Here is a 27,242-nt window from a genome sequence, read left to right on the forward strand (position 1 = left end):
AATTTTTTTTTTTAAATCAGCAGATAGAGTTGTTGCCAACTTTCTTTATTATTAAGTTCACTCATACAGAACCTTCTATCTAGAAATTGAAAAGCGCTTTATAAGCAGTTAGAGAATTCAGTCCCATAACCCTCTGGCTGTACATCCCCTGACAATTCTTATTCTCTCTTGACTAAAGGCATCCACCTAGAGAAAAACATTGAGGTCAAAATGTAATAAAATTTATCAGTAATTCTGTAGGCAAGATCCTGAGGATGGCTAGAAACAGCCTAATTATCAGAGCAGTATGGAGGGTGGGGTAGGGATGTCTCCATCTTCAGAAAAGAGGTTTGCTGGATTGTGTCAAGCAGGGCACCCATAGTCCTTGCAGAGACCTGATGTACAACTTCATTTCCTGACCTCAAAGAATTTTGGAAAGGATGATATTTTCATTAGCAGGTGGGTTGGTGGGGGGGGTTTTGGGGGTGGGTTTTTTTGTTTGTTTGGGTTTTTTGCACAGAAGAGGGAATAGGAAGCACAGTTTCCTTTACAAGGATAGTGCCTTGCTTACATGGCAGGTCAGGTATACTGCCAGCAGCTGAACTGAGGTTCCTAAATCCCTGCTAGAGTATTCTCCACTTGTGCATGCTGGTCAAAAAAAAGTCGTGTTAGCTCTCAATTTTATTCAAGTTCCTTCAAGGGCAGTTTTACGCAATGGAAACAAAGCTCTTAGAATTAGTAAAGCTGCATTAACAGCTTCATCACTGAGGAGACACTGAAACGTAGCTCCATGATTCTCACACCAACCATTGCCTTTTCAGATACAACACTGCATTCCCCCACTGCCCAGATAAGACAAAAATCCTTCTTACGAAGTACCACTTGACAGTTGGTGTTACACTAGCAGGGTAAAACCCATCAATATCTGGACATATGATCTTCTCATTAGCGTGCTCCAGGTAGAACATCTCCTCAGCGGGTTTTACTGAATGGCTCACACAAGAGTGTTGGTCTTTTGGAACAACTTCCAAGGGAAATGCAACTTTGCTGCAGTAAGTTGTATTTCTAAGGAGAGAAGAGGATAGGGCTGATTAGTTGAAACTTGTTTACTCCTATAGCAGTGGAATTAAATAAAAATCACATTTGCAGTAATGAGCATCATAGTGCTGATGAGGTATGTACAGCCTTAGTTGACTCATTTATAAATATGAAAGAAAACACCATCAGAGATGGCCACACTAGCTCAAGAAAAGCTTATAAAGATGACTAACAAGCAGCATTCACTCCCCTGCTGGTAAAGCAGATAATAGGGTCAAAGACACGATGAACAAGAGACAACGTGAGGAAGATCAAAAAGAGCTCTTGTGCTCAGTGCATAACAGATGCTATGTTCATTTTGTACCACACTTAGAGACACTTTTAATTTCCTAGAAGTCTGAATCTCATGAATCTTTGCCAAATTACCATGCAGTCAAAACATTACCCCTGCATCTGAAGATATTTTTACTCTAGACATACAGATCACTTCTTAATGGTGAGTGCCTGCGGATTTTGCCATGGGCTCAGCAATAATATTTTCATGGACACTTGCAGCTAGAAAGAAGAGGCATGTTCATTAATGTTTGCAAGGCTCCAAGCATTATTACAATGTAAATTGGCTCAGCACTGAGCGGTCTTATAATTGTAACATTCTTCTCCCATTAATACTTATGTAAATGGTCTTCTCCCTACAGAAAGATGTGGTGCTAACAGCATCCTTTTCCTGTTTCCATGAAAGTCCCTCGATCATGCTGAAGTCATAGAGAACCTGCACCGCACAACCTACCTGAGCATGCATGTATAATTCCCAGTGTCATTGAGAAGAGCAGGCCAGAACCAAAGGGTGTCTTTCTCCTTACTGATGTGATTGTCCGGGAGACGAAAATTAATGGGCTCCTCCAGATCCCGGTCCTGCCCAATCCTGTACCAGATCAGGGTTAAACCCGCAGAATGGGCTGTGCTGTAGTTGTACTTCAAGAAGGTCTCAAAAAGCGGGCATTTGATCTTGGCAGGTTCCCCATCATAGATCTGGATCTGCTTCATGGTGTCCACACCCCAGTCATCGCAGCGTTCTGCAACCAGGAAGAACAAGGTACCTTAGCTTGCAAGTCCACAAGAGAAAAACAGTTCTGCTCACGTTCCCCACAGCCCTTGGTCCTGTCCCCATTAAAATCAGAAGCAAAAAATGTAGTGTTTTCAGTGGAAGCAAACTGGGCTTTTATAAAGCACAGCAAGAATACTATGTTGATTTCTAGAGAACCTGCAAACCTCTACTTTCATTTGTACGCCTCTTTCCAAGCTATTTATCCCCCATCAGGACAATATGATAGGATACAATATTCCTGCATAACACCAGGCTTCCTAGAGAGCTCCAAGAAAACTCAACCCTAAAAATAACCAGTGTGGGAAGGTAAAATTTGGATGAAAACAACGCTAGATGCGTGTATGCAACCATGCACAGTGATAGGGAGGGTGGAAATAGAAGTGTTGGAAAAAGAGGAAAAAAATAACACTGCAAGCATCAACCCTCCCTTAGAGGTATGGGCCATTGCCCCTGCCAGAAGAAGCTGGACTGTGGGTTCTGGCAACAAGGACTGTCTTTCCTGTGACGGATTCATGCAACACCTGCGCATGCTATGATAATACAAAGAGTACCAGTGACACGTAGCAACTGCTTGTAGTGAAGTTTGGGAAGGGAGGCTGAGGGGCAGAAAAGACAGTATGGAGGAGGTGATAGCAGGTTGACTTGGGGACCCCCAAGGTCAGTGCAATAACCTCAGCATGGCTCATTGCAGACTCAGGCTAGCATAGAAACTGGGCAGCATGAGGAAAAAACTGTTCAGAGCCTTTTTTTTTTTTTAATTTATTCTTGTCATTAGCGAATAGTTTCAGGACAAACACCACAGTCAAAACCCACTTCTCTTCTGAGAGCTCCTTTCCATGCCATTCCTCCTACCCATCAGGATGCACAGGCACGAAGGGACTCTGTGCAAGCAAAGCATGGTACCAGCGTGTCAGCAAACCTGAAAGCAACCTGCGCTGCCTGCACCGGTTGAGATGCACAGAGAAGCTGTGGTGACTGCATCTCCTGTCTCCCTGCGCTGACGAGGCAGTGGATGGCACGGCACACTTCCCAACACATCTCTTGTAGCTGCTGGGAGGCATTAGCTAGGGCAGCCTGATGTGTGAGAGCCCAAAATGCGCCAAACAGGAGAGAGGTGTGCTACCTGCAGCGGTCCCCAGGAGCAGTGTCTCAGCATATCACAGGCACACCAGAGACGACACTGCAAAGCCCCTCCGGTTTACAGATATTAGAAGAACTCAGACAGAGAGGAAAAACAGAGTACAATATGCTCTTTGAGCCCAGTTCTTCTGAACTGACTTCACAGGCCCAAAGCCGGATTTCTGGCATTTTATCTTCCTTAAATAGACAGTGGGATGTAGCTTGGCCCCAAATTCATACTTAATTAAAAAAAGCAGAGAGATAAACCTTTGAGAAGACGGGCCCACAGCGCTTAAAGGCAGCAATGCTAACTCCTGTGGCTCAGCAATGGTTAGTCACAGTGAGGAGGAATCTGGGCCAGTAAGAATAGAAATGCTTTCTGGCGGGTTTACACATAAATGTAAATACAAACTGCACTTCTCCTCCTGCGGTATGCCACACACCCATATGACAGAGTGCTGCTTCTGGAGGAAGAGAGGGAATTGGGCTAGGAAGAGGTAGTGAAGGTACCCAGAGTACAAGTATTTGCTAGTAGGAACCCCAAACCCAAATGGCTGGAGAGTGCCATCACTCATCATCTAAGAAACATATAGCTATTTCTTTCAAAAATGCACAGCATCACCCAGTACGGCTGCTACCACAGCCAGCACCAAGGCTCATTTTGAAAGACCAAACCACTATTGGAAGCCTTATACCATGGGAAGGTGCATAGTCACCACCATGGTCAAGGCCAACTGGAACCAGTACGGTGCTTTATGCTGGTGGGGTCAAGCTACTGGATTAGGCATGGTAAAGTTTCTATAGTAGTAAATGAGACAAATGAGCCTGCCAGAGACTGCCTGCTAATTGCATGATAAAGTGCTGATTACTATTCTCACAGGGAGGGCATTTGTTTTTATAAAGAAAGGCTTTCCCTCTGAAAGGAGCAGACCCAGGTCTGTAAATCAGGACACCTGGGTTCTCTTCGTAGCACCTGACTTTGCTCTCTCCTCTTGGGCTGCATAAAGACAAATTGTCCTTATTACTTCAAATGGCAGGACTGGAGAGGAAGAAAACTACATAAAACATTACAGTAGTGAAATTCTTGGAGTCAAGATCAATGAAATTTGCAATCATGAACAGCTCTTGCATTTTGCAACAGCTCATAAATCAGCATTGTAAAACTACTTACCCATTCTACCCGGATGAGTTATTGAAAATAAATACAACTATTTTATTTTTTTCTTCCTAGATTACTCAAAAGCAATGTATGGGCTTTGTCTTCTTGGCTGGGGAAGAGGCATCTGTTGTTGTTCTTCACTATAAGAGCTGTACCTGGAGATTTTGTCTCAGAGCTGGCTAATTCGCCTGATTTCAGCAACATTGTCACACCGAAAGGCTAGTCCAAGGCTCCCCATGCGCATCCTGCCTTGGGATGTGGCATACTCTGAGCTGAACCCCAAACACAGCACATAACCATGCTAGTAACAGGCAGCCACATCACAGACCCCAGGAGCAGCCATGCAGCTCGAGATCGCAGGCTGTGCTTGCCACCCTGCCGGCAAGGACTCCTCCTGGCTGCCAGGGCAAAGCCAGCCCAGCACGGCTCCGATGGCTCAGGGAGCAAAGCCACGTTCCATTGCTCACAGCAGAGACGGCAGAAACACCACGGGCTGGAGCGAGACCTCCTTCACGCATAAAACACCAAGGACAGAAGTTGTGGCACTTTGCACAACCTCCCTTCTGCCTGTGCCATGCTGACAGTAGTACTGCTATTTCAATTTTTTGGGGTGTTTTATGCCTGAGACAGCTGTGCTCTGCCTGACAAGGCATGTGAGGGGACTACAGGGCACCCCTCACACACACACACCTTTGTGAGCCTCTTCCTCCTCGGCTGTGATGATGTGGCTCCTCAGCTGTGATGTGCCTCTTCTCCCTATGCCAACAACATCCTTTGCTGTGGTGGCACTTCTGCAAACCCCAGCGGATGGGTCAAGCCCCGACAGCTGGCTGCACTCCCCCCACACACATGAAGTGGAGGGGATGCTCGAATTATTATTGCTATAGGTTTATTTGCATCCAACAGCCCCCTGCACCATTTTGTGCCCCTTCCACTATTTTAACGTTTATTGGATATTCAGAGCCTATTTGCTGCTAACACCAGCATGCAGCTACTCAGATATCAGTCTAAACTGGAGATAGCCTGAAAAAATGGCATGACTTCACACTGAACCTCACCGGCATAAAGCAGCTCCCACTATGAAATAAAATATATATATACACACATACACATACTCATTGTTATATCCTGACTCCAGTAACAATATGTGAGGGGGCATTGCAGAAAGAAGATGCAAGAACCCAGTTCTAATTGTGAAAAACAGCACTAATTTCTACAGTGCTGTGCCCATTTGCAGCAACTCACACTTGTTTTCGCTGGCTAAACCTAGTAAGTGAGTTTCTTCTCTCTTGGAAGGTTTCCTGCACAAAACAGCTAAGAGCAGCTCCTGATTAAATCAAGCGGGATCAGCATTCATGCTCTGACTTCAGAGGTTCACTGCAAATGGAAAGCAGTGAAGAGATGGGGGAGCTATGTGCAACTCCATGGTCCCTTCCATGCTGCAGCAAATGGAGCACTACACACATAATGGAGGCAGACAATAAAATGCTCTAAAAATCCACCATCCCACAAATGCATCTTCCCAGAAATGCCTCTGCAAAATACTTTTTAAAGAAGCCATCCTCTTCTCATTTCTGATGAGGTATACTGCTGGTGCCTTAATTGCTGCTTACTGCTGGGTGCTCTGTAATCACACAGCAGGTCAGTCTGTGACCCATAATACCTATCCATGACAGGCAATGCAAGAAAAAGGCAAGAAACAGTCCTGTTTCCACAGCCCTGCTTAGGAAAAGGGATGAGGATTATACAGGCTGGAGGGAGGCTGCGTGGTAGAAGGAAACACCCACCTCCAGCGTGGGAAGAGAAAGTGTAGACAGAAAGGTCAGGGTAAAGATGCCCATCTTGATTTCATGTGCCTTGAGATAAAGATAAGAGCTGGCTGCTTCACTACTGCTCCTCCCTGATGCACCCTGGGAACTAGGTGAACTGGCAAAGTTAACTCCAAATATCTTCCTTGCTTGGATTGTACATTGCAATCCGTGTTCAGGGGGGTATCTACTACTGATACAAAGGACAGAAACCTCTTCTGTTACAGTAGTCAGATCTCTCCCATTTCCAAAACTGGTGCTACAACACCCTTAAACACCAGGTATCCCAAAAGAGACTCCTTCTCAGAAGCCAAACAAAGTTGAAGAAAGTGGCTTCTCCAGATGCAAGGTAGAAAATGAAAGGGGTGGAGGGAACGTTGCTCAGCTGCATAAAGGTAAAAACAGACATTTCTGGAAACCTTTCCCAACCTTTCACTTATTACACTGATTTACACCCTTGGGAGCAGAGGTCTGAATACACACACCTGAAATGCTCCTGAGATGCACCTGCAGCACCCACTACAAGCACCCACACAGTCAAAGCAGAGATTACACTGGTGCAATTATTTGGATTTTTCAAGTGGAGGCAAACTGCTTAACCCGTGGATCAAAAAAGAAAACCAGGGTAATGCCACATCAAGAAATGCTGTCCCATTTTCTCTGTGGTTTGGCATTTCTATACAGTAATTTCAAGTACCTCCATTTAAAAAAAAAATTCTCAACCACCAAAACTCTACCAGCTCCACACTGCCTCCACCCCTTCCCTCCCTGGCCCTCCTCTGGGGCTACAAAGGCTTCCCCTAGTTAAAATTTCTGTGAAGAAATAATAAAGAGCCATTCTTATGAGAGGCCATCTATCATGCCGACACAAATTACCCTGCCATTTGCCAAATTGATGCGCCCTTCTTAACCATCTCTAATGTTGGGAGGGAGCCCGCCTTGCACACAGGCTGGGACCGTGCAGTGGCAGCAGGACACGAAGCCATCAATGCTGCCGGTTGAACGACATGGCAGACCCCTCTTCCCAGTACCATTTCAGCTGTAGCATCAGATGGGGCTGCACTATCTCAATAGCTTCCTACCTTCTTCAGCCGCCCCTGCTGCGTTACCTTAAAGCAAAGCTGATATGAGTCAGCCTTCACCCGGGGAGCACAGCCAGGCCAGCGGTTAGCTTGATGCAAGAATCAGCATCAGTAAGGCAGAAAAAGCTGGTCACGCAAAGCAATTAAGTGAGAATTAATCACTACTATCTGAAAAAAAAAAAATGTTTCCACTACCCTCTTTCAAGTTCACAGCAGTCAGTGAGAAGGAAGCAGAGCAAGTCGGGCTGAATGGAGGAGTTGGGCTGTGAGCACAGGAGGTACCAGCTGTGGCCAGCAGCCACACGTGGATGCACTTCCCATTTACGCCAGTGCCAGGAGCACCCACTCTTTCACTGCGTCTGCATTCTTCCTTCCACAGGCGCATCCTGCCCAGGACCACCCCACAGCAGCATGCTCCCTGGCCGTGTGCTTTGTTCAGCAGCTGAGCAATAAGGCAGCGGGGCAGGGCAGTGTTTCCCATGTGGTCTGTATCCTGTCTGATTGTACAACACATCGGAGGGAGGGTACCACGGAACAAAACAAATGAGAACATCTTCCCTGAACTGGGAGAAGAGGTACAGACCCAAACACACTGAAATCGGTGGAAATGACAGAGAACTTGGGTTAGCCCTAGCTAAGAGCAGCTAGCTCCCACCATTTGCTCCTACTATCTCCACAGATGCGATAGTGGTCAGAGAATGCCTAAAAACTGGTCGTAGCGCAATGCTGCCCTGGAGGCTCAGCTTGGAAGCTGCACAAACTCTGCAAGAATTTATAATCTGACTTCCAGTGGAAACACATCAAAAAGGGCCTGTCGTGACCTCACTGCCTTCTTCCCACAGCCTCTCCAACAGAGCAAGTAAATGGAAGTGGTCCTGGCACAAACCTCCCCATGACCAGCTCCAACACACCGCACACAGCCCGGCCCCATCTGCGTGGTTCTGCTGCAATGGCATCGGCAACGTGGCTTTACGCTTCTCCCAAGTCTCACCATATTCCTCCGGTGCTGCCGCTGAGCTGCGATGCCCCCATGGAAGCAGCTCCACTGGATGCTGCACAGAAGGATGGAGTCTCTCTCTCTCTCCCCCTCCCCAACCACTTTTATCATTTAAATAGGTAGGACAGCCGAGAAAGGAAAAAGGAAAAGGACTTTCTGTTGCAGAATAGCTCATCATTTCCAAAAGCACTTATACATTGTGGTGGTTTAACTTTAGATCCTGAAAGTCTAGTTTAAACAGGTGTGACTGTCTGCCTCTCTGCCAACGTCACAAAAAACAAGCTGACTGCGTAAACTTCTGTTGACTTCAGCACAGCCAGAACTTCAGAGGAAGCAGCCAAGGCACAACATCCAGAAAGCAATGATTCTGTAATGGAGCCCATAGCTCCTGACTCTGAGTTTCCTTATCTAATCAAGCACAGCCTGTAACATGGGGAGGGGTAGTTGTTGTTTGTGTCTTAAAACTCCTTCACAGTGAGCTCCATGCCTTCACTCTCTCTGTGCATAAAGCTGTGTTTACTTTATATGGCACAGAGTATTTTGGTTACCTCCAGCAACCAGGCCAAAAAAAAAAAATTCAGTTTTCTCCAGCAAGCTTGACATGTTTTTCTGGAGGCTTTTTTTAAAATTGAGATCAAAACAATAAAGGTAGGGGTATAAACTGCTTCAAAGCCTGAAGGAGAAAAGGAGCAAATAGCTTATACCACTTCATTGAGGAAATTGCTGCGTGAGGCAAAGCAGAGCAGCACGGGAGGAGGAGAGAGAGAGAGAGGAAACAGAACAGCCCGTTGCAAACTCATGTGTAGGAGAGGCAGCATGAAAAGGAGGTTTACCTGATTAGCACCACCGTAGATCCGTGCCCAAGCTGGCAGGGGCTCTTCTGTGTGACTGGGACTTGGCAAGGTCCAGGCTCAACTCCTGGCTCTGCCACAGGCTTGCTTAGTTAAACCCATGCAGCCTAGTTATTGCACTAGCCAGACCCACTTAGCCAGGGTCTCTCTTGCCTGCTTTAAAATACAGTCAACAGTTCTGCACCACCCACCACAAACATCCACAGGAATGTCTGCATAAAAAAATGCTGCAGCAGTTGTTCTCGGTTGAAGACAGGAACTAAAATAACGCAACAGGCAGTAAAATGCACCATAAGGGTCTATGAGCCTGGCAGAAGTCACTTGTGTGCAATAAAATATGAGAGTGAGCGCACTACTCTGCGGCTGCAGCAGGGGGGATGTGATGGATAAGGAAGGTAGGAGACAGGTCCCCGATGTCCCCGACACCCTATTTGATACACACAGAGGAGCAGAAGTGACCGTCCAAATATCACATCAGCAACACACCCAAAACAGGCTGCTTTCTTCCATATGTTTCTGCACTTCTGTGCAGATGGGTCACATCAGGTTGACGCCTGCACAAAACTCACACCTCACAAACTATTTCCTCAGCTGACAAGAAGCAGAAGCCAGGTCTTATCTCCTCAGCAGTGGCTCTGGCTGGTGCGGAGGGAGGCTGGCGGCTGTGGTTACACATCTGCACACAGGCCAGCTCTGCTCTGCAGGTTTTATCTCCATCCACTTCAGGGCTATGTACCTTTCAACACTCACGGTGTTGAATAACTTCATGCCCCCAAGCGCAATAAACTTCTACAACAACAGTAACTCACAGATGGGTATGGATGGTTATAAAATCATGTCCTAAATTAGGACAGCAAGAAGCTGAGATTGGAAGAGTAGGAGGAAGTCAGGAAATCCCAAGAGAAGATGATGGGGGAGGGATTTAGTCTCTTTAGAAAACAATAATGCAATTTAATCTATTTTTCTTTTGACTTTACACATTAAAATAAGCTTCTCAGCTTCTGGGGCTGTCACAAATCATAAGAGAAACAAGGCCACTGGAACCCCATCAGTAAGAATAAGAGCTATGTAGTAATAATCCTGAGGAGCTGCGCAGGGCTTTCCATCTTCAAAGTGTTTTACAGACAGTAATTTATTAATATGCAAATTTCCCCTGGCCATAAGTAACTACTCTGCCTCTCTGCTAAGCGCAAGAGACATGCAGCACAGATCGGCACTTGGGAGAGATGGTGCAGCAGCTCTGACCTCCGGAGCCGGACCTCGGTTTCTGGCTCGCTGTGGCGAGACCTTCGCTGCTTCAGCCATTGCCTGAATCCAGAAGTACTGGTGATGTCTGGCTCTTGGAGCCAAGTTCAGAGGGGACAAAAACAGTGCCTGAGAGCCTCCGGTATGGAGGTGTGTAAGAGACATGCTCAGAACCCACGAAATAACAGCAAAGCCCGAAATAAAACTCCCAGGACAGAGGCTACCTTACAGCCACTGTCTGCCATGCTGGGGTGTCACTCTGGCCCCAGTCCTGGGCTCATCCTGCCATGAAGCCCGTCTGATAGCCCCCAGGGGAGCTGTCAGAGGAGTTTCCTACGCAAACATGATGCATCCTCCCACCAAAGGGCTATTTATGCACAGCAGTCACCTGTTCACTCTAGGTGAGTCCTTTAGATAACCAGCATGAGGCTGCGCCTCCTCTCCTGGCAACAATATTCTTCTGCTTTTCTAATTGCCCAAGACAATACTCCTAACCGTGATCCTCTCACCAGCTCTCACACTGTGAAAGCTGGGAGCTCTTGGACAATGAGAGAGCAGCCTGGTTAGCAGAGAGAGAAAAAATGGAACAAGGAACACAACTACAGCTACATCTTCTAAATAAGTCAGTATCTAACATAGGCCAGCTTTGTTTGGCAACAAGATGATAACATATTCCATATTCATACTGGCTGATATGTTCTTTGTCCAACTGGTTTTTCATCTCTTAAGCCAGTGTATATTTACATGACTTCAGTAGTGCCAAAGAAATCATTGTAAGACCAAAACTGGGTTCATCGTTTTTTGCTATCCTTCTCTGGATATCAGAACATCTGGGTTCGTTAAGTATCCTACAACACAAGCACAGAGATCTAAGCCTTATTTCCATCTTAAGGATGGCTTAGCTGAGGCAAGGAAAGCAGAAGACCCTGGGTACCAATGCAAACAATGTCCCAAAGGTCACGAGTAAGGAATTCAAACCCAGGCACTGCAGATCATGTATATTCTCAAGATCAGAAGAGATTTGCCCACGCATACAGCATGAGTGAGTAGCAGACTCAGGCACAGATTCAGTCTCAGACTCCAAGTCTTTTACTCTACATTACTCAGATCAGATTTCTTTCCTCTTCCAGGTTGTGGCTCCCTTTCAGCAAATGATTTTGTTTCAGCATCAGCCTCCATACACAGCAGAAACAGCAGAGCCCAAAGAACAGATGTTTAGAGCCACAGTGCTGTTGGCAAAATTTGGGGGGGAAAAAATAAAGTTTGCAGATTTGTCTCTCCAGTAAGAAGCAGGGTGAAGTACAATGCTGAAGCTTTCTGACACACTGCCAGGAAGATTGTCAGCTGAACTGGCCAGAAAGGCAGTCTGCATTATAGCCGGAGCAGTGCTGGTGTTTTATAGCTGAAATTTAGCAAGTGTTGGCTCCTCATCCCCGCTGTAAGCTCACAGAGCTCGGGACCCAGCAGAGCCGGCACCCCTGGCTTGGGCAGTCCCCGGTCAGTGTTGCCTACCACACTGCTCCCCCAGGAAGGATCACAGGGGCAGGCAGAGAAAGCAGCAGCAAACCACGACAGGACTCCTGCCCCTGCCCCTAGCCTTCCCCAAACCCCAGCCAGCCTAGACTGGAGAGAGAGAGACAGTCCCAACAATACAGCATATACATGACCATACTAGCAAAGCACACAAAAAATAAGCACTGGGGCAACCAAAAAGCAGAATACTCCAATTTCATCTCATGAACAACTCTACAGCTCTGCTCCATGACAGTCGAGATCCAGCTGAAATGGCAAATCCCTACCAAGTTATACACCTTAAATACCCCAGGAGCCAGGTTCCCCACTGAGAGCTACCCATCTCCGTGGCCTCACTTGGTGATAGGAGATCACTGGGGCAGCTGCAGACTGTGCACAGCCCTTCTGCATTCACTCCGGATAATTTCTGCTCCTCTCTCCTACACTCCCCACTCCAAGAAGAAAAAGCAAGCCCAAATGCTGTAACATTATCAGAACATGTCCGGTCTCCCACACTAGTCCATGTTTACAACTTTGCAAGGGTGAAATGAGCTCCAGTTGCCTTGTGGTGCCAGTCCCAGGAAACCCCACAGTGTAACAGAGGGCTGCACAGACGGCTGCCCCTCCACCCAAGTACAAACAGCCGTACAAGCCCGTCATGAATCACAGAACACTTCAGGCTGTCAAAACATCTTTTATGATGTCCATGGAAGAAATAGGGAGCTCTGAACTGAAGAGCGGGTCTGTCACCCACAGACCTGCAGAAAATTAAATGCATACGCTACAGTGGATTTGCAGAAGAAATGTATTTTAACTGATCATGTGCCCCATGCATCACCCTTTGCCACTTGTGTTCTTGCAGCACTCTACAAGGGCTCTAACCATCCTGTACAGAAAACAGGAGGAATATTTAAAAAGCACTAAATGCTTCACAGAAATGCATGGATGGTTCTGCCAGATCAATTGGCACAAGCCTGTGTGACCCCAACGCCAGGGTGCTCATTTCATGGCTCCCAGCTGAGTCTCAGTTTTTAGAGTTGCTCTAACATTTCCTGGGCAATCCTGATTCAATTGCACCTACGTCTCATTTCTGAAAAAGCCCAAGATGACTGTACGGGGGGTGTCGTAACGCTGCCTCAGCAGGAGGAGGATATTGCATTGGTGAAGAGCAGAACAGCACATCCAGAAGTGCACGCAAAGCAGGGATTTTCCCAGCGAGCAGCGGCAATCCGAGCTGCCGGGTCCCTCCTTCCCCAGGCACTCCTACTACCTAGGGCTTAGCAGAGGAGACCTGGGCCATATATTCTTTCTCCTTTGCATTTCTGCATTGCTCACTGCTTCCACCGGGCCCGTTAGCCAGGATGGAACATCCCCTACTGAAGGCTACACCCTACTGTGAAGGCCTGCAGCCCTTGGGCAACCCAAGGAGAAAAGCCTCTCAGCCATCAGCCTCTGCAATGAGCCCTGCACTGAGATGAACCTTGCTGAGGTGCATGTTCTGAATCCGGCCCCAATAATTCAGCATGGTCCAAGAGATAACGATACAAGAGCTGTTCATCTGCTCAGGGTATAACAACTGCTTGTTTGCCACCACTGCAGAGGGGCAAAGGCTCGTCGTGGGGGGAGGACTTGCTCAATTCCCTGCACAACCCTTATTTCTGAACATTTCCTCCTATAAAGTCAGCGCCTGTTCTTTCCTCCCTCCCCCTTTCCACTCGCCTCCTGCAAATCGTGCTGTCTCCTTCCACCCCCAAATAGGAAGTCCGGAGCTGAGACGCACACAATCTGCCTCTTCACAAGAGCTGGGCTGAACGTGTGCCAGAGGAGCTGCGAGCATGACAACATATTTCCTGTCAGGAAAGTGACTCAGTGAGACGGGTATGAGAGCTCCTCTTACGCGAGAAGCTCCCCTCTCCCCTTGCATTGCTGAGGCATGAGTCAGAATCCGAGAGACTGAATTTCAATCCCCTCCGGATCCAACCAGGAATAGCAGAGTTCAAGCCCAGGTCCTCCTTGCAACTCAGTGACAAGTCAGCGCCACGTGCTGAGCCCTGGTTTCACCCCTCGCAGAAGGGGCATAACAATACTGACCAAGTGGACAGCTTGAATTTGCAAAGCACTTTTAGGCTGAGATGGTGCTTACTGCTATTTGCTTATCCACCTGTTTACACCATGCGCGCAGCCTCTGCGTGTGAGCATTATACAATATCCACACAGAACTAATATCGTGTTCATGCATTTTGCTAAGTATTTTACACACGACCATTTCATCCAGGAAATCTGCAAATGCTTAAAAATCCCTGCAGTCAGTTTTCTTTCTCCGGCCTCAGATCAGCTCTTCCCCGTGATAAATGGGCAGACCCATTGCATGCTACATCCTTACCCGAGCCGCTGCCAAAGGTGACCATGCACAGCCAGAGCGTACCCAGCAGGGCACCGACCATCTTCATCCTGCTGAGACAAAGCAGACACAGAGCTTCTGGTTACTTTACAATATTTCATCACTGCGGACAATTTTTTAAGTCTGAGTGTATGTGTTTATTTTTCTTCCCACCCAATGATCCTTTAATTCTGGTACTCTTTTTTTTTTTCATTAAGATTCCTTAACAAAAGCATCTGTATGGCAGCATTGTCCTGCCTACAAGCAGCTGCATGAGCTCTCCAAGCCTGGGAGGTGATGGCTCAGAAGAGGACAGCCGAGCTCATTGACTTAAAGCACTGAAATAGTCTACGTCCATGAGCACAAGGAGTAAGGTAGACGCTTGCAAGCTAGAAATCCCAAGCTTTGACTCCCAAAACACCAGGTCCTTTGTCAAGGCCTCATTCTGCTTGTTTCTAAGAATGAGTGCAGAAAGCACCCATGACGGCGAGCGGTGGCTGAAGCACATTCGCACTGAACATGCGTCCGACTGTTAGGCATGACAACCACGCTGGTGCAGTCCGAATTTGCAAGGTCTGCTGCTGGTGACCTGCGAAGAGGTTGGCTGCCAGAGTCCTGACTGCTTCACCCCGTTCCTGCAGGCAGGCTGAGGCAGGACAAGGTTCCACCAGCTCTTTCCAGTCCAACCCTCCTTGGAACGGCCACCTCGCAAGGGTAAACAAGCACCAGGTTTGTACGCTTTTCAGAAATGATCTGAACAAAGGTTTAGACTTTCAAAGCAGCACTGACAGGCAAAAAACAATCCCAGACTTCTCTGTTCCCGCTACAGAGCACAATTTCCTGTAATTTGAGATAAATGTACACTGCCAGAGTTTCACTTGCCACCCGCTTTGGTATCTGGCATTCAGCTCTCAGAGCTGTTCACTCACTGGAATTCAATTTCCCTGTGTTTTTAGGTTTTCCAGGATGCCACTTAGAAGCTGGTAGTCACGAAAGCTGACATTTACGAGATGCTTTCATTAATGGAGCAAAGGTTGCATTTGATATTCCTGGATGCTGTCAAATCACAAAGGGAGAAGAGATGGTTAAAAGGCTGCACTTAATCAAAGCATCTCAGCTCCACCAGGCAGATGCGGTAATGAGCATGGTGATACTGTCAGGAGCGCACTCATGAGATGACAGGGAAATCTGCCCCATCAAGGTGGGCTGAAAGGGTGGGGAGAGAAGCCACAGAGCTCCCTTAAACATGTCCCTCATAAACCTGTCCATAATATATGCATTACACAGAAGGGCTTCGAGCATAAGCAGAGAGCACCTAAGATTGCACAGACTGCAGAGATTAACAAGAATGGGACGTGTGAACTGTACCACTCAAAAGCCAGCAGCAGATATTGAATCCTTCCTTTTCAACGCTTGCACCTGAAAAGCCTTTGTACGACGCTTTCCCTCTGCTGGGCTCATCGCGAAGAGACAAAGGAAATCCGGAGCAAGCCTGCTCTTCCCCACACGCAAAGGGCTACAGACTGCCTCGGAAGCCATAAGGCCTTCAGAAACGGGCAAGAAGACAGGAAGAAGATGAGTTTTCTTCCCTGGGGTCCAGCTGAGAGGGCTGGTCATCCCTTACCTCCTTCATCCAAACTGAAATGCCAGCTGCTAATCAAACCCTTCTCTACTGCCGTCTACAACCAGCTCCCAATGTCACTTAAGATGACTCCATAAGGAAGAAACAAAATTAAGTACTCCTACCCTCTGGAAATGCTGAAGAAAGGTAAAACCTCTTTATGCCATCAGACTGGCCAGAGAGAACCAACATGCTGCACTTTCAGTAGCAATTTAGGAACTTTTGGGAATTCAGATGCTGGAAGAAAGAGAGTGTAAAGAACGGAGGGGATCCTTCCCATAATAAAGATCCCTCATGGTTTCCTCTCCATTTGTCATTAGATAAATGCATAGCGTGTCCTAACTCACCCTTATTTTTCAGTGAGTCTCTCCTGCATTTTGCACAAATCAGACTGAATTCAGCCCTGAAGCAAGCAGAACAACTACTGACTTTGGATGAGTTTCCCTGGTTTAAAGCAAGGCCATTTGTGTGGCCCGAGGCCAAAATAAACTACTACAGTTTCACTCAGTGATACATGAACTCTGCAGTGAGCTAGTATTTACATCCATTAACTATGCGCATAGGAACATGCTTCTTTCAACCCTCTCACAGAGCCACCAGGTCTCTGTTCCCATGAGCAAGGTATCGAAGATTTCCATGCTCTGCCTGCTAGTAGGAAAATTCCTGTTTCTTGCTCCACCCAGCTATAACATCAGAAGCCCTACACAGCGTGATTTACTTCTGGTTCATTCCAGGCTCTTCAGAGATCTTATCAGTGGAGACAGATGGACACAGAGCCTGTCAGATTACAGCAATTTCTGCATTACAGGAATGGGACTCAGTTGACCACAGCCCTGGCTGCTCTCACACGGTACAAAATACGAGGGGCCATGGAAGACATGTGCACAGAGTCAAGGGCTGGTGGAGGGGAGGCATCACCACCTCCTAGATGCCCTGACAACGCCAGCATTTGCCAGCTGAGATGAGGAAGAGGATTCTCGCCCTTTGCTAAAGAAATGGAGAGCTCCCACACAGAGTGAAGAAGGAGGGGACTGTAGGGGATGCTGGTTTCTGCAGTCCAGCTCCATTCCTGTGGCATATGATTATTCCAAAAAATTCAATTAACGCCACAGGATCTAATGGTTTGTACTACTAATGCAGTGCAGGGACCAATTCTTAGGTACTAGTGCTGCTAGCACTGTGACGCTTTGCTTTAAATGGCCTGAAATCTATGCTACACCCCAAAGAGAAAGGTCTTCCCACAACAGTCCTGTGGTCACACAACAGCATCATCTCCCCCCATTTCAGGAAGGATAACGTGATTCTGCCAACGACACCAGGAAAAGCGCATTGCACCCATTCAGTCACAGAGAGAGAGGGTGGGTTTTGCAATGCCCTAGGAACGTGATGCCACAGGACTACAACCCACTCCGGTCTTGCCAGGAACAGAAGAATTTTCTCAGCCTTTTCCAGCAACCTGCTTCTTTGTTTTGTGACATCAGAAAGCGTGTTGCCATTTTGCCTCTATATGATGCAATTCCAGTGGTGTCTGATTAACTTCTTGCACCATTTGGCATTGTTGCACTGAAACACCAGTGTCTCTGGCTGCAACCGAAGGAGCCAGAAGTCAGAGGGTGCAACTCCCAGGCTGCAGCGGAGGAGTTCACCCAACTGCGCCCACCCAAAACAGTCACAGACCTCACCTCTAGTATGCAAGCAAACAAAATCAAAAGCAAACACTGAAGGGAACCAGGAGTAAAAAAAAAAAAAAAAAAAAAAAAAAATCAGTGAGCAGGAGCATACCAGCTCAGAAATCGCACCACAGCTAGAAAGCAGGCGATCAGAGCAGCCAGAAGAACGTGGGAGAGCTCTGATACAACCTCAGCATTCCAGGAGCTTGTCACGAGACCAATATACTCTAAGGTGTTCTTCATGTCTCCATAAATTAACATTTTGATAATAATAATTCATAGAGCAGTTGGGACAAACAATCCATCACTGCTCTTGCTAGAGTTTTTTTAAAGGAAGTTATTTGAAATGTTCATTTTGTTTCAAATCAGAAATCATTTCCTTTTCATTTCTGAGCATTTTTTTTTTCTTTAAAACTTTCACCTTATGTTTACTGGGGAGCAAAGAAAAGCAGGGCGGGGGGAACATGGTCATGAAAGAGTCTCCTGTTCTTAAGAGCAGAGGTGGTGGAAAGGTTTGTTTTTTCATTTGATACTGGCCAGAAGTGGACTTTATGCCAGAAAAACCATTAATATCTTCATACAAAGCACCCTTCCCAAACAGACCTAGTCAAGGAATTGTTCACTTGTGCCTTTAGCACCACGGACCACACAAAGCCTACGCGCTTTCCAAACGATTACAAAACCCAAGACAGATGTCAAATAATTAACAGAGAGCGCTGCACTCAAAGTTAACTACTGTACACCTATTCTCAAAGACACTGTACCAATTCTACAGAACAATGCCGCATTTTTCCAAGAAAATGTCTTTGTCCCTCCTAACCACAGGCACCTAGGGAGAGCTGACAGGTTTTTTGCTTTTCACTGAGAAGTCACACTACGGCATGCAGAACAAAAGCACTCTTCAAAACCTTGCCACTAAGTGCTCCGGCTGAAAGGGCATTTAAAATAAAGCAGTTTCAGAAGGAGAAAAAAAACCCACAACACTGGTCAGAGCAGGTTTTGCATATTATTTTCTTTCTGTAATTCTGTCCCAAGCCACTCAGAGTCAAAAGCATTCCAGAACACAGGACTGGCCCCAGGAAAAGGGATGCAGACATGGGTAGGCTAGCAGGGTGGGCTAGATTAGGAGATGCTTTGCTTCTTAGCCACATGGACTTGGGGCTGAAGGCTGATGGGCTGCAAGGGGGGCTGGTGCTCAGGAGAGGGGCACAGCTCCTCTGCTCCCACATCACTGCATGCCCATGAGCCCTGGGTCCCTGCATCACCATGTAGCAGCACTGGAGAAGGCTGCTCGATGAGTTTGCTGGGTTTTCTTACAGGGAAAATAGATGTACAGTCCAAGTAAATTCAAAGAATCCAAAAGGCAGACAAAGAGCAGCCTGAAAAAGCAGCTGCAGAAAAGTAATAGCAAAAACACTAATGGAAAGTGGGAAAAGGCCCTTCAGCCCTCCAGGAAACACTTCTGCTTTTCAGTATGTGCAGGAGTAAGTCAGACAAAGGGGGAAATGACTGTAGCATAAACCATCTTGGTGCCACTTAGCCAGCATTTGCGCAGCATCTCTCTGACCCTCCCTCTCCTCCGGAGGCCATTTGGGCACCGTACGGCACAGCCCTCAGCTGCTGCGCCAGCGTTTCCACTCGTGCCCCTGCCCAAAGCAGGGCCACTCCTGCAGCGAGCTGGCCAGTCCTGCAGACAGCCCTCCCAAGCAACCTAACGCTGCGCTGAAACCTCTGGAGATGTGGGTAGAAAGACAGGCGATGGGTTTCGGAAGTCCAGCCTTTTCTCCCCAGGAGGAATTAGCACATTCATGAAAAATTTTCCCTTCCAGAGAGCTTCCAGGAACAGAACGGGGAGGAAACCAGCGGCAGTTTGATGATGAACACCATAAGCAGCTCAGAGCGCTTTCCCTGCTCTTGTGCGCGCTATGCCACACTCATCACTTTCAGACACAGGCACGCTGACCAAAGTGCCCCCAGCGCTGTCCTCGGAAAAACATTTACACCTCTCCTAAGGGCAGGGAGCCCAATTTGTCTTGGCAGCAGCTCCCTAACAGCCAGGCACATTTCAGCAGGCATCAGCCAGGGCTGAAGCCTGGCCCGCAATCAGGGATATCGCAGGAGCCCTTAAGTGTGATCCAATCGGTGCATCTAATGGTGACACATCCAAGGCAGGGACCTGCGAGATCAGTGCTGAAGTCCCACTTTTGCCAGGGTAGCTGCACTCACCAGGCTATCGCGTGCCTGACAACAGAGCGGACTGAAAGGATTTTGTTCTGAAACGTCTCTATTATAAAAGCAATTTATATAATCAGAACAAAAGGAAACATTTAGATTTGAGCAGACTGAAACTTTTTCGCCAGCTAGAATCACAGCAGATATTAAACACTTGCTTTTGCAGAGGGGAAAAAAAAAAATTTAAACTAGTGGGAGTCAGATGGAAAGCTGCCCTGGTGAGAGGCCTCCCCCATTGCTAGCACAAAGCATCTTCTGTCTTCCTTGGCCAGAGCTGGCCACCATCACACAGGACCTAGAAGCACTGGCTGCTGGCACCAGGGAGCTATGGTGCTCACGCACAGCTTCACACCCAGGTCTACCAAGTACCTGGGGTGGGGGAGAGGCAGGGGGAGAGGAAACAAGAGCATCTGGAAACAAGTCTTCTCTCTCAGTGGCTCGGCCAGCTCTTTGCCAGCTGAGGACATGACACCGGGCACCCGAGGTGGCTCTGTGTGCCCATCACCCACCACTGCTTCTCCCTGGCCTCCTGCACCGCATGTCCAGGCTAAGGACTGGAGTCTGCTGGCTTTTTACTAATTAATTTTTACTAAATCCCCAACATGGGAATAAACAAACCCAGCAGTGTGTCACTCCAGGGGTCACCCAGGGAGGTAGTCCCAAGCCATTTCTGCTTCAACACAGCAGCACAAACTGCAGGAGCAAGACTGACCTTCAAAGAGCACCAAGAGCTCCTGCGGGCCGAGCAGGCAGCAGCCCCACCTCGAGCTCAGAGGCTCAGGGAAGAGCGGGGAGATGTTCATTAGCAGCAAGCCATTTCCAGGAGCTTCCTTGGTAGTGCAAGATTTGCCTCTGCTGGTGCCAATGTTTGGGACACAGAGGCAATTGCCAGGCAGGGGATTTGTGATCCACTATTGGCATTTAGATACCACCTCCTGGTGTCCTTTTGGCTCAACAGATATAACACAAATAATCAGAATTCAGAAGAAGCAGCTATTTCCCCCCCCTGCCAAGAGAAAAGGAAAAAAGTGCAATCTAGACATGTGGAGAGAAGTGGGGGAGGCTTGAAAAATATATCTGAAGAAAGTCAGTATACCCTCCTTCCCTTTGCAGTTCTCCTGGGGTCCTCTCAGGGCTTGGCAAAGCAGAAACGCTACAGATCTCGCACACTGCTCCGCTGGAGCCCAGGGTGCCACTGATTATTCTCTGGCAGCTGTTTAGCAGGCAGAGCACGCTGCATTTCATACATTTAAAATAAACTAGCTCAATAATCTGTCACCTCTTCAAAATATATGCACACCTGGACAAGACAAATAAACAGCTGGGACTATCACCAAGAGATCTGTGGAGTGGGCTGAAGAGGGGTAGGTTGAGCCACAGCTATGAAATCAAACAGCACAGATTACAAATGCATACACGCTGGCCACCGAGCTATTCAAACACCGATCTACAAGAATACTTCTGTGTTCAAGCAAAAGGTATCCAGCCAAGATAGTCTATTTTTTAAGTCTGAATAGCCAGGGAATGAAAAGCTTCCAACAGAGCTTCAAAGAGAGCCGAGACTTTCCATGAAGGCAGACATAATGCTTCTATTTTGGACAGCAATGTTATAGTAAAAGCAGAGCTCTGAGAAATACCCATGTATTGCGCTACCAAAAAATAAACTGACAAACTAGTCTTTGCACAGGAAAAAAAAAATAAATCCACAACCAACATGGCTCAAAGACCTGAGGAGACTTAAGGAATCCAGAGTGAGGTTCCTCCCTCCCTGGAGGAGTCCTGATTAGCTCTCATGGAGCACCTGGAGACATCTGAGAACAAGCATTTAATTCATACATTCTGCCTCCTGACCTTTTTAATGGCTTTTAGATGGAAGCAACTCCACTACCCTCCCTGAGAGGTTACTCCACTGTCCCTGCAGACATAGCAGCATGTCCACATTGTGCAACAGATTGCACAGCAGCAATCCCAAGCTAGCTCAGCTCAAGTCTCTAAATGCAGAGAATACAATGCAGACTCAAGCAGGTTTATCAGCTGGGCTTACTGCCTTTTGCAGGACCAGCCTGGGACTCTTGAACCCCAGAGCAGCTTTCCCAGGAGAGGAGTCTCCTCGCAAGCCCAACCTGGCACAACAAGTGCTCCGCAGCCCCTGCACATCCCCACCCTCACAACGGGGGCTGCACCCAGCTCTGCTGAGCGCTAGCTGTAATGGGCTCTCAGACTCAAGAAAAGAAACTCTTGGAGCATTTTTTAAGTTCAAGCCCTTGCTGCCAGCTACATACCTGCTCTTTCACTTCATCTCCTCCCCTTATAGCCCTCAGTGCTTGCAGACTGGATTCCCAGGATGGCTGCTCTATATTCAGCCAACATCTTCCCCTTCCCCCAGAGAGGGACACAGCAGGCAAAAAGCCTCCAAGCACCACCATGCTCCAGAGCGCAACATCACCGTGTTTCACTCCCCTTTCCAAGCATCTCTTTTACTGTACCATTGTCACAAAATCCCCCAGCAGACTGCAATGTCTCCAGCATGGCTAGCAGGTTTACCCATGCTGCTGCCAGTGGTGAAGACCTCATCTCCAGCTCTCCCTGTGGCATAAGAGGAGGATTTCTTTGAGTGACTCAAGGTATCCTGGGATGAGCAACATATTCAAGGGTAAAAGCAAGTCAGCAAGTGTTTCTTTTTCAAGTTTGGGCCACACAGTGTTTCCACACCTGGCACTTACATTAATTATGTTAATTTAATTGCATTTATCCTTATAAGAAAAAGCAAACAAGAATAAGACATGAAGATGCTTCATTCCCTCTCCCCCAGCTCAGGCAGGCTGCTCTATAAGTGTGCTTTACACATTAATCCACAGCAAAATTTAAAGCTATAGAAAAAGGAACAGCAAAGGCACTGAAAGCCCAGGAGCTATCTGCCTCTCCCAGGACAACATCCCACTTAGAAGCAGTTCTCCGGAGGTCCTTCCAGCCCTCCCACGGGCCTCCACATTCCCAACCCACCTACTTGGTCCTCCTGGTGACTATCAGAGCAACTTTCTTCTGCATGCCTGGCCCTTTCTGGTCAGCACAGTACAGCTGCATTCTGTAAAGAGTACTAGAAAAATCCGGGTACAGACAGAAACAAAGGAAGAAAAGAGAAACAGAAGGAGACAATCCTTCCCATGCCATGCCTATTACATTTGCTCCCCATGTCTCTAACACTTCCTTCTGCAAATATTAGGTTGTGCCATCACAGGGAACTTGCTCAAGCTCTGCCTGCACTGACCCCATCAGTGCAGCTCCAAATTCAACCTTCAAACAACAGCACGCTGAATTTTCAAGTCCAGCAGCCTCCTGCGAGAAGGTCTGCTCTGTGACCCACAGCACTTACACAGTGGGAAGGCTGAGAGGGAGCTGCAGGCAGCAGTATGCTGCGATTGTCATCAATATTAATTATTTGGGGAGAATATGATTGATCTCACGAGGGCAATGAATTCATTTCTCCAGCTGAATGACAAACAAAAGGCAATATATGCACTGCTGACATTTCCAAAGGCTACAAGGAGCAGTGACAGGAGGGAATACCGCTATGTGTTAAAATACTGCTGCAAAGGGCCAAAAATCTGAAAAGTCTCCAGAATTTTCATTTCTGAGCACTTTCAATGCCAGCAAGCAGATGCCTTCGTATTATCAAATCTGCACTGACCCTAGCCCTCAGCTGGCTCACCTCTTTGCACTGAGAGGAAGCAATCACCAAGTGTCTTTGGAAAGTCGGATTTAGTTTCCCTCTTGCTCTTTGACACTTCTTGTCAACAACTACAGAGTCATTACACCTGGTAGACAAGGGGGAATAAAAGCTTAGAAAGGGGAAAACATTGCCCAGGGCTATTCAGCAGGGCTGAAGTGCCAAGATGCAGCTCCCCTGTGCAAAGGGAGAAGAGGAGGACACAATAAACCTGGAGAAAGGCATTCCCACCTCTCCATAGCCTCAGGTCAGGGATGTCTTTGTGTGCGCAACCTCCCAAGGAGCCAGAATTAAACAGAGTCTCCCTAAAGTCCACACAGCCACATGAGAGAGAACAAGGAAGGTGAAGAAAGGTAAATGCACTGAGGCTGAAGCTATTTTTGCAGGAGGGCAGAGGAGGGGGAAAGACAACCCAGACCGTGAGGATGTTAGTCCAGCGGAGTCTGAGTTTTGTCACATCCTTCAAGTCGTCCCTGTCCGGCTCAACTGCAACCAGCACAGTTTGCTAGAGCGACACATTTTGGGATACAACAGCACATTTGTGCTGGTTCAAAGAGGCTGGGTGCCCTACAAGCCCTTCACAGCCTGCCAGCGTTATCACGCCGGGCAGCAACACATACGTCCTCTTCCCATTGTCCAGACCCCTCCTTAAAAACAAAGGGCTGTGAGGTGTCTATGCTTGAAGGAGGAGGGGGGAGGCTGCCATTTCTCAATGGAACAAATCCAATTATTTGTATTAGAGTGAATTTGTATGGCTCTTACTGTCAGAATAAGTGTTTTCTACAGATCCCAGAGCTTTGAATCAACAGATTGCTGATAAATTTATGTAGGTGGGACCCTGGATGTTACTGTGGTGGGATGGAGGTGGGATTGTTTTACTTTTGGTTCCTTATGAGATTTGCTTTTTGCAATAGGGCTAACCTCAGAAAAAAACCCTAGAAATCTAGGCTCCTGACACTGCCATTTACTATGCTCCTGTCAGTCTCTAAGGTTGAAGATTTTAAAGCAGTCTACTGGTTTAGGGTAGCAATTGAGTTTCTGGTTAATCTACATGAAACCTACAGAGGCATCAATCACCAACTGTAGTGCATGAAAAATTGTAGTGCCTCCCTGATAATCAGGCATCAGACAGCTTATAAACAGCTGTCCCCCAAACTGAGGGCATTAGTGGAGGCTTCTGAAATCTGTGCCTCTGTTTCCCTAGCCACCTTTATAACAGCCTCTCCCCACCTCGCACCACAGCCGTGCATCTTAATGTCTCTAAAGTGCTTAGAGATACGCAGATGAAAGATAACATATGAGTGCAAAGTATAGATTAATTCCCTGAGCTCAGCAGTCACTGGAGCTGATGGGGCTAAATCTACCACATACCCACCACACAAAACTTGGGTTCTGAGCCTGTCTTAAATTGTAACTACTTAAGCAGCAGTTCCCTTGGAACAAGTCATTTTGGGGCTGGTTGGCTGGGCACACGGAGCCCCAGCAGGCAGAAAACACAGAAATGCAATATACTACCATGAAAAATAGATGCTTTTCCAGGATACAGTCTCAAACCTGTTCCTATAGAATCTGGTAGTTGGATTTCAACTCATTTCAGCAGGTATAAGACAGAGCTGTTCAGGTTTTAGCAACCAGCACATTAAGAACATGGTGAAACAATTTGAAATGCTATTATCCATTTCTGTTTGGTTTTTAAATGATTAAAAATCCCGTTTAAATATTGCAAGGAAAACTTTAAATTGAGCAAGATAAGTTTTGGCTTCCTTCCGAGTAGAAGGCAAACCCCAAAACGCTACTGAAAAATCTAACAGATGGAAGTTATTTTTCACTCTAAAAATTTCATTGCCTTGCACTGAGATTAACTGTAATTAGCTCCTTATTTACATCTAGGACAAAAGGTAAAATGATGAAGAAAGGCAACTATAACCAGAAATCACAGGCAGAAAAAGCCAAAAAAAGCAAATGTCATGTCTTTCTCGCCAAGCAGCATAATTGTTATAAATACATAGTTAAACAGCTCCACAGCATCCTGTCAGCACTAAGGATAAACATTTAGGTCACAGTTTTGCAAGCTTTTACACACAAGTTAATCGAACATATAAGAATCATCCTCTGAACATCGGAAAATATCGCATCACTATGAGCGGACAGGATCAGGCCTAAGAGAGTCAAGATATTCCATGACACTTTTATCTCAGTCATGCAAAGGATTAAGCAAAACTTGCAGGAAAAAAAACCCACAAAAACAAAAAAACAAACCTGCACAGCAGCTTTACTAGTTAAAGACACAGAAAGGTATTAACACATACTTTCTCTTTTTTAAATAACTCTTCTAATAACACCTCGGCTTAGTAAAGCTGAAGAGGCTTCTAAAGTATTTGTGCCAGTGCGTGATGCGTCTTTGCCTTTCAGCTGCACAACACAACCGTCCCAGGCGCTTCAGGCCAAGCTAATGCCTGGCCTTTTACCACGGTCCTTCCAGGCTGTAACACTGAGCTCCCACCCTGTGCCCACACAAGCCGCAGACCCCAGCTCTCCGTGACCCTGCTCCGGGTGGGATTGCCAAGGCGATGGCCCTCTGGCACCTCCCTGGTGTTCCCACCTACCGCGCCCCTGATCCGGACCAGGATTGATGGCAATCTCTTATTCTCTGCCCCAGAGGTTTGAAGGTCCCTTTTTGTGAACATATGTAAATCTAAAAAGACTCCGTAAGAAGAGGGAAGGAGGGAAGGAGGGAAGGAGGGAAGGAGGGAAGGAGGGAAGGAGGGAAGGAGGGAAGGAGGGAAGGAGGGAAGGAGGGAAGGAGGGAAGGAGGGAAGGAGGGAAGGAGGGAAGGAGGGAAGGAGGGAAGGAGGGAAGGAGGGAAGGAGGGAAGGAGGGAAGGAGGGAAGGAGGGAAGGAGGGAAGGAGGGAAGGAGGGAAGGAGGGAAGGAGGGAAGGGTCCAAACCCAACACCACAGACCTTGACTCCACTCACTCCAAAAGTTACGGACCGGTATAATTCTCCTCATTTTACTCGTACGAGAAAGTGAAGCTCTCACTCTCTCACACCCTTTCCTTCTCTTTCCCTAACGCTCTCAGGGGCTTCTATCTTTAGCGAGCTATCCTTGCTGTAATTTTCTTAAAATTGTAATTGGATAATCATCCAGACTCGGGGGAAACCTGTGTCAGAGGAATTCCTGGGGATATAGAGCCCAGCTGATGAAAGTGAGAGTTGCTAAATTAACAAAGGACTGACTAAAGAGATGATGCTTTGCTTGTAGTAGAACTCCTGTTTTACCAGCAACTATTTTTAAGGAACCCTATAACAAAATATGTACACTTGTACATTCATGCTCCTGCATTTTATCTTCTGTCAAATAAGACTCTGAATTTACAAGTATCATGATCTGTGCATGTGTCTCATCGGGACCTCTGAGGTTGAAGGTAGCAAGTGCACTGGCTAAGGCTGAAATTCCCAAACACGTCGGCACCATTTGAACTAATTTCCCCAAATCAGTCTCCTTTTTGCACTCACTCTCAGTGTCCATGTGGCTCAGTTGCCTACAAAAGCCCTACATGTAACAAAACTGTGGCTGAGAAACGTGAGATCAGCCTTCTGCTTTGCGAAAACATTGGGGGGGAGTGGTGTGGAGAAATCCTAAAATACCTCCCAAAAGAAGAAGCTGTTTTGTTCCAGTTTAGCAGTGACCAAATCTCAGCCATACATTTTGCTGG

General features: G+C 47.1%; 1 protein-coding gene across 1 annotated transcript in view; it reads right to left on the minus strand.

Annotated features, from left to right (window-relative positions):
• IL1RAP (interleukin 1 receptor accessory protein) overlaps positions 1-27,242 on the minus strand; it is a 53,820-nt gene that overhangs the window by 19,409 nt on the left and 7,169 nt on the right. Inside the window, 4 exon segments of the mRNA XM_059822861.1 lie at positions 852-1,044; positions 1,805-2,097; positions 2,099-2,119; positions 23,508-23,613. Coding sequence (XP_059678844.1) covers positions 852-1,044; positions 1,805-2,097; positions 2,099-2,119; positions 23,508-23,613 — 613 coding nt within the window.

Source organism: Gavia stellata, chromosome 11 (assembly GCF_030936135.1).
Source record: "Gavia stellata isolate bGavSte3 chromosome 11, bGavSte3.hap2, whole genome shotgun sequence".
NCBI classification, from domain to species: domain Eukaryota; kingdom Metazoa; phylum Chordata; class Aves; order Gaviiformes; family Gaviidae; genus Gavia; species Gavia stellata.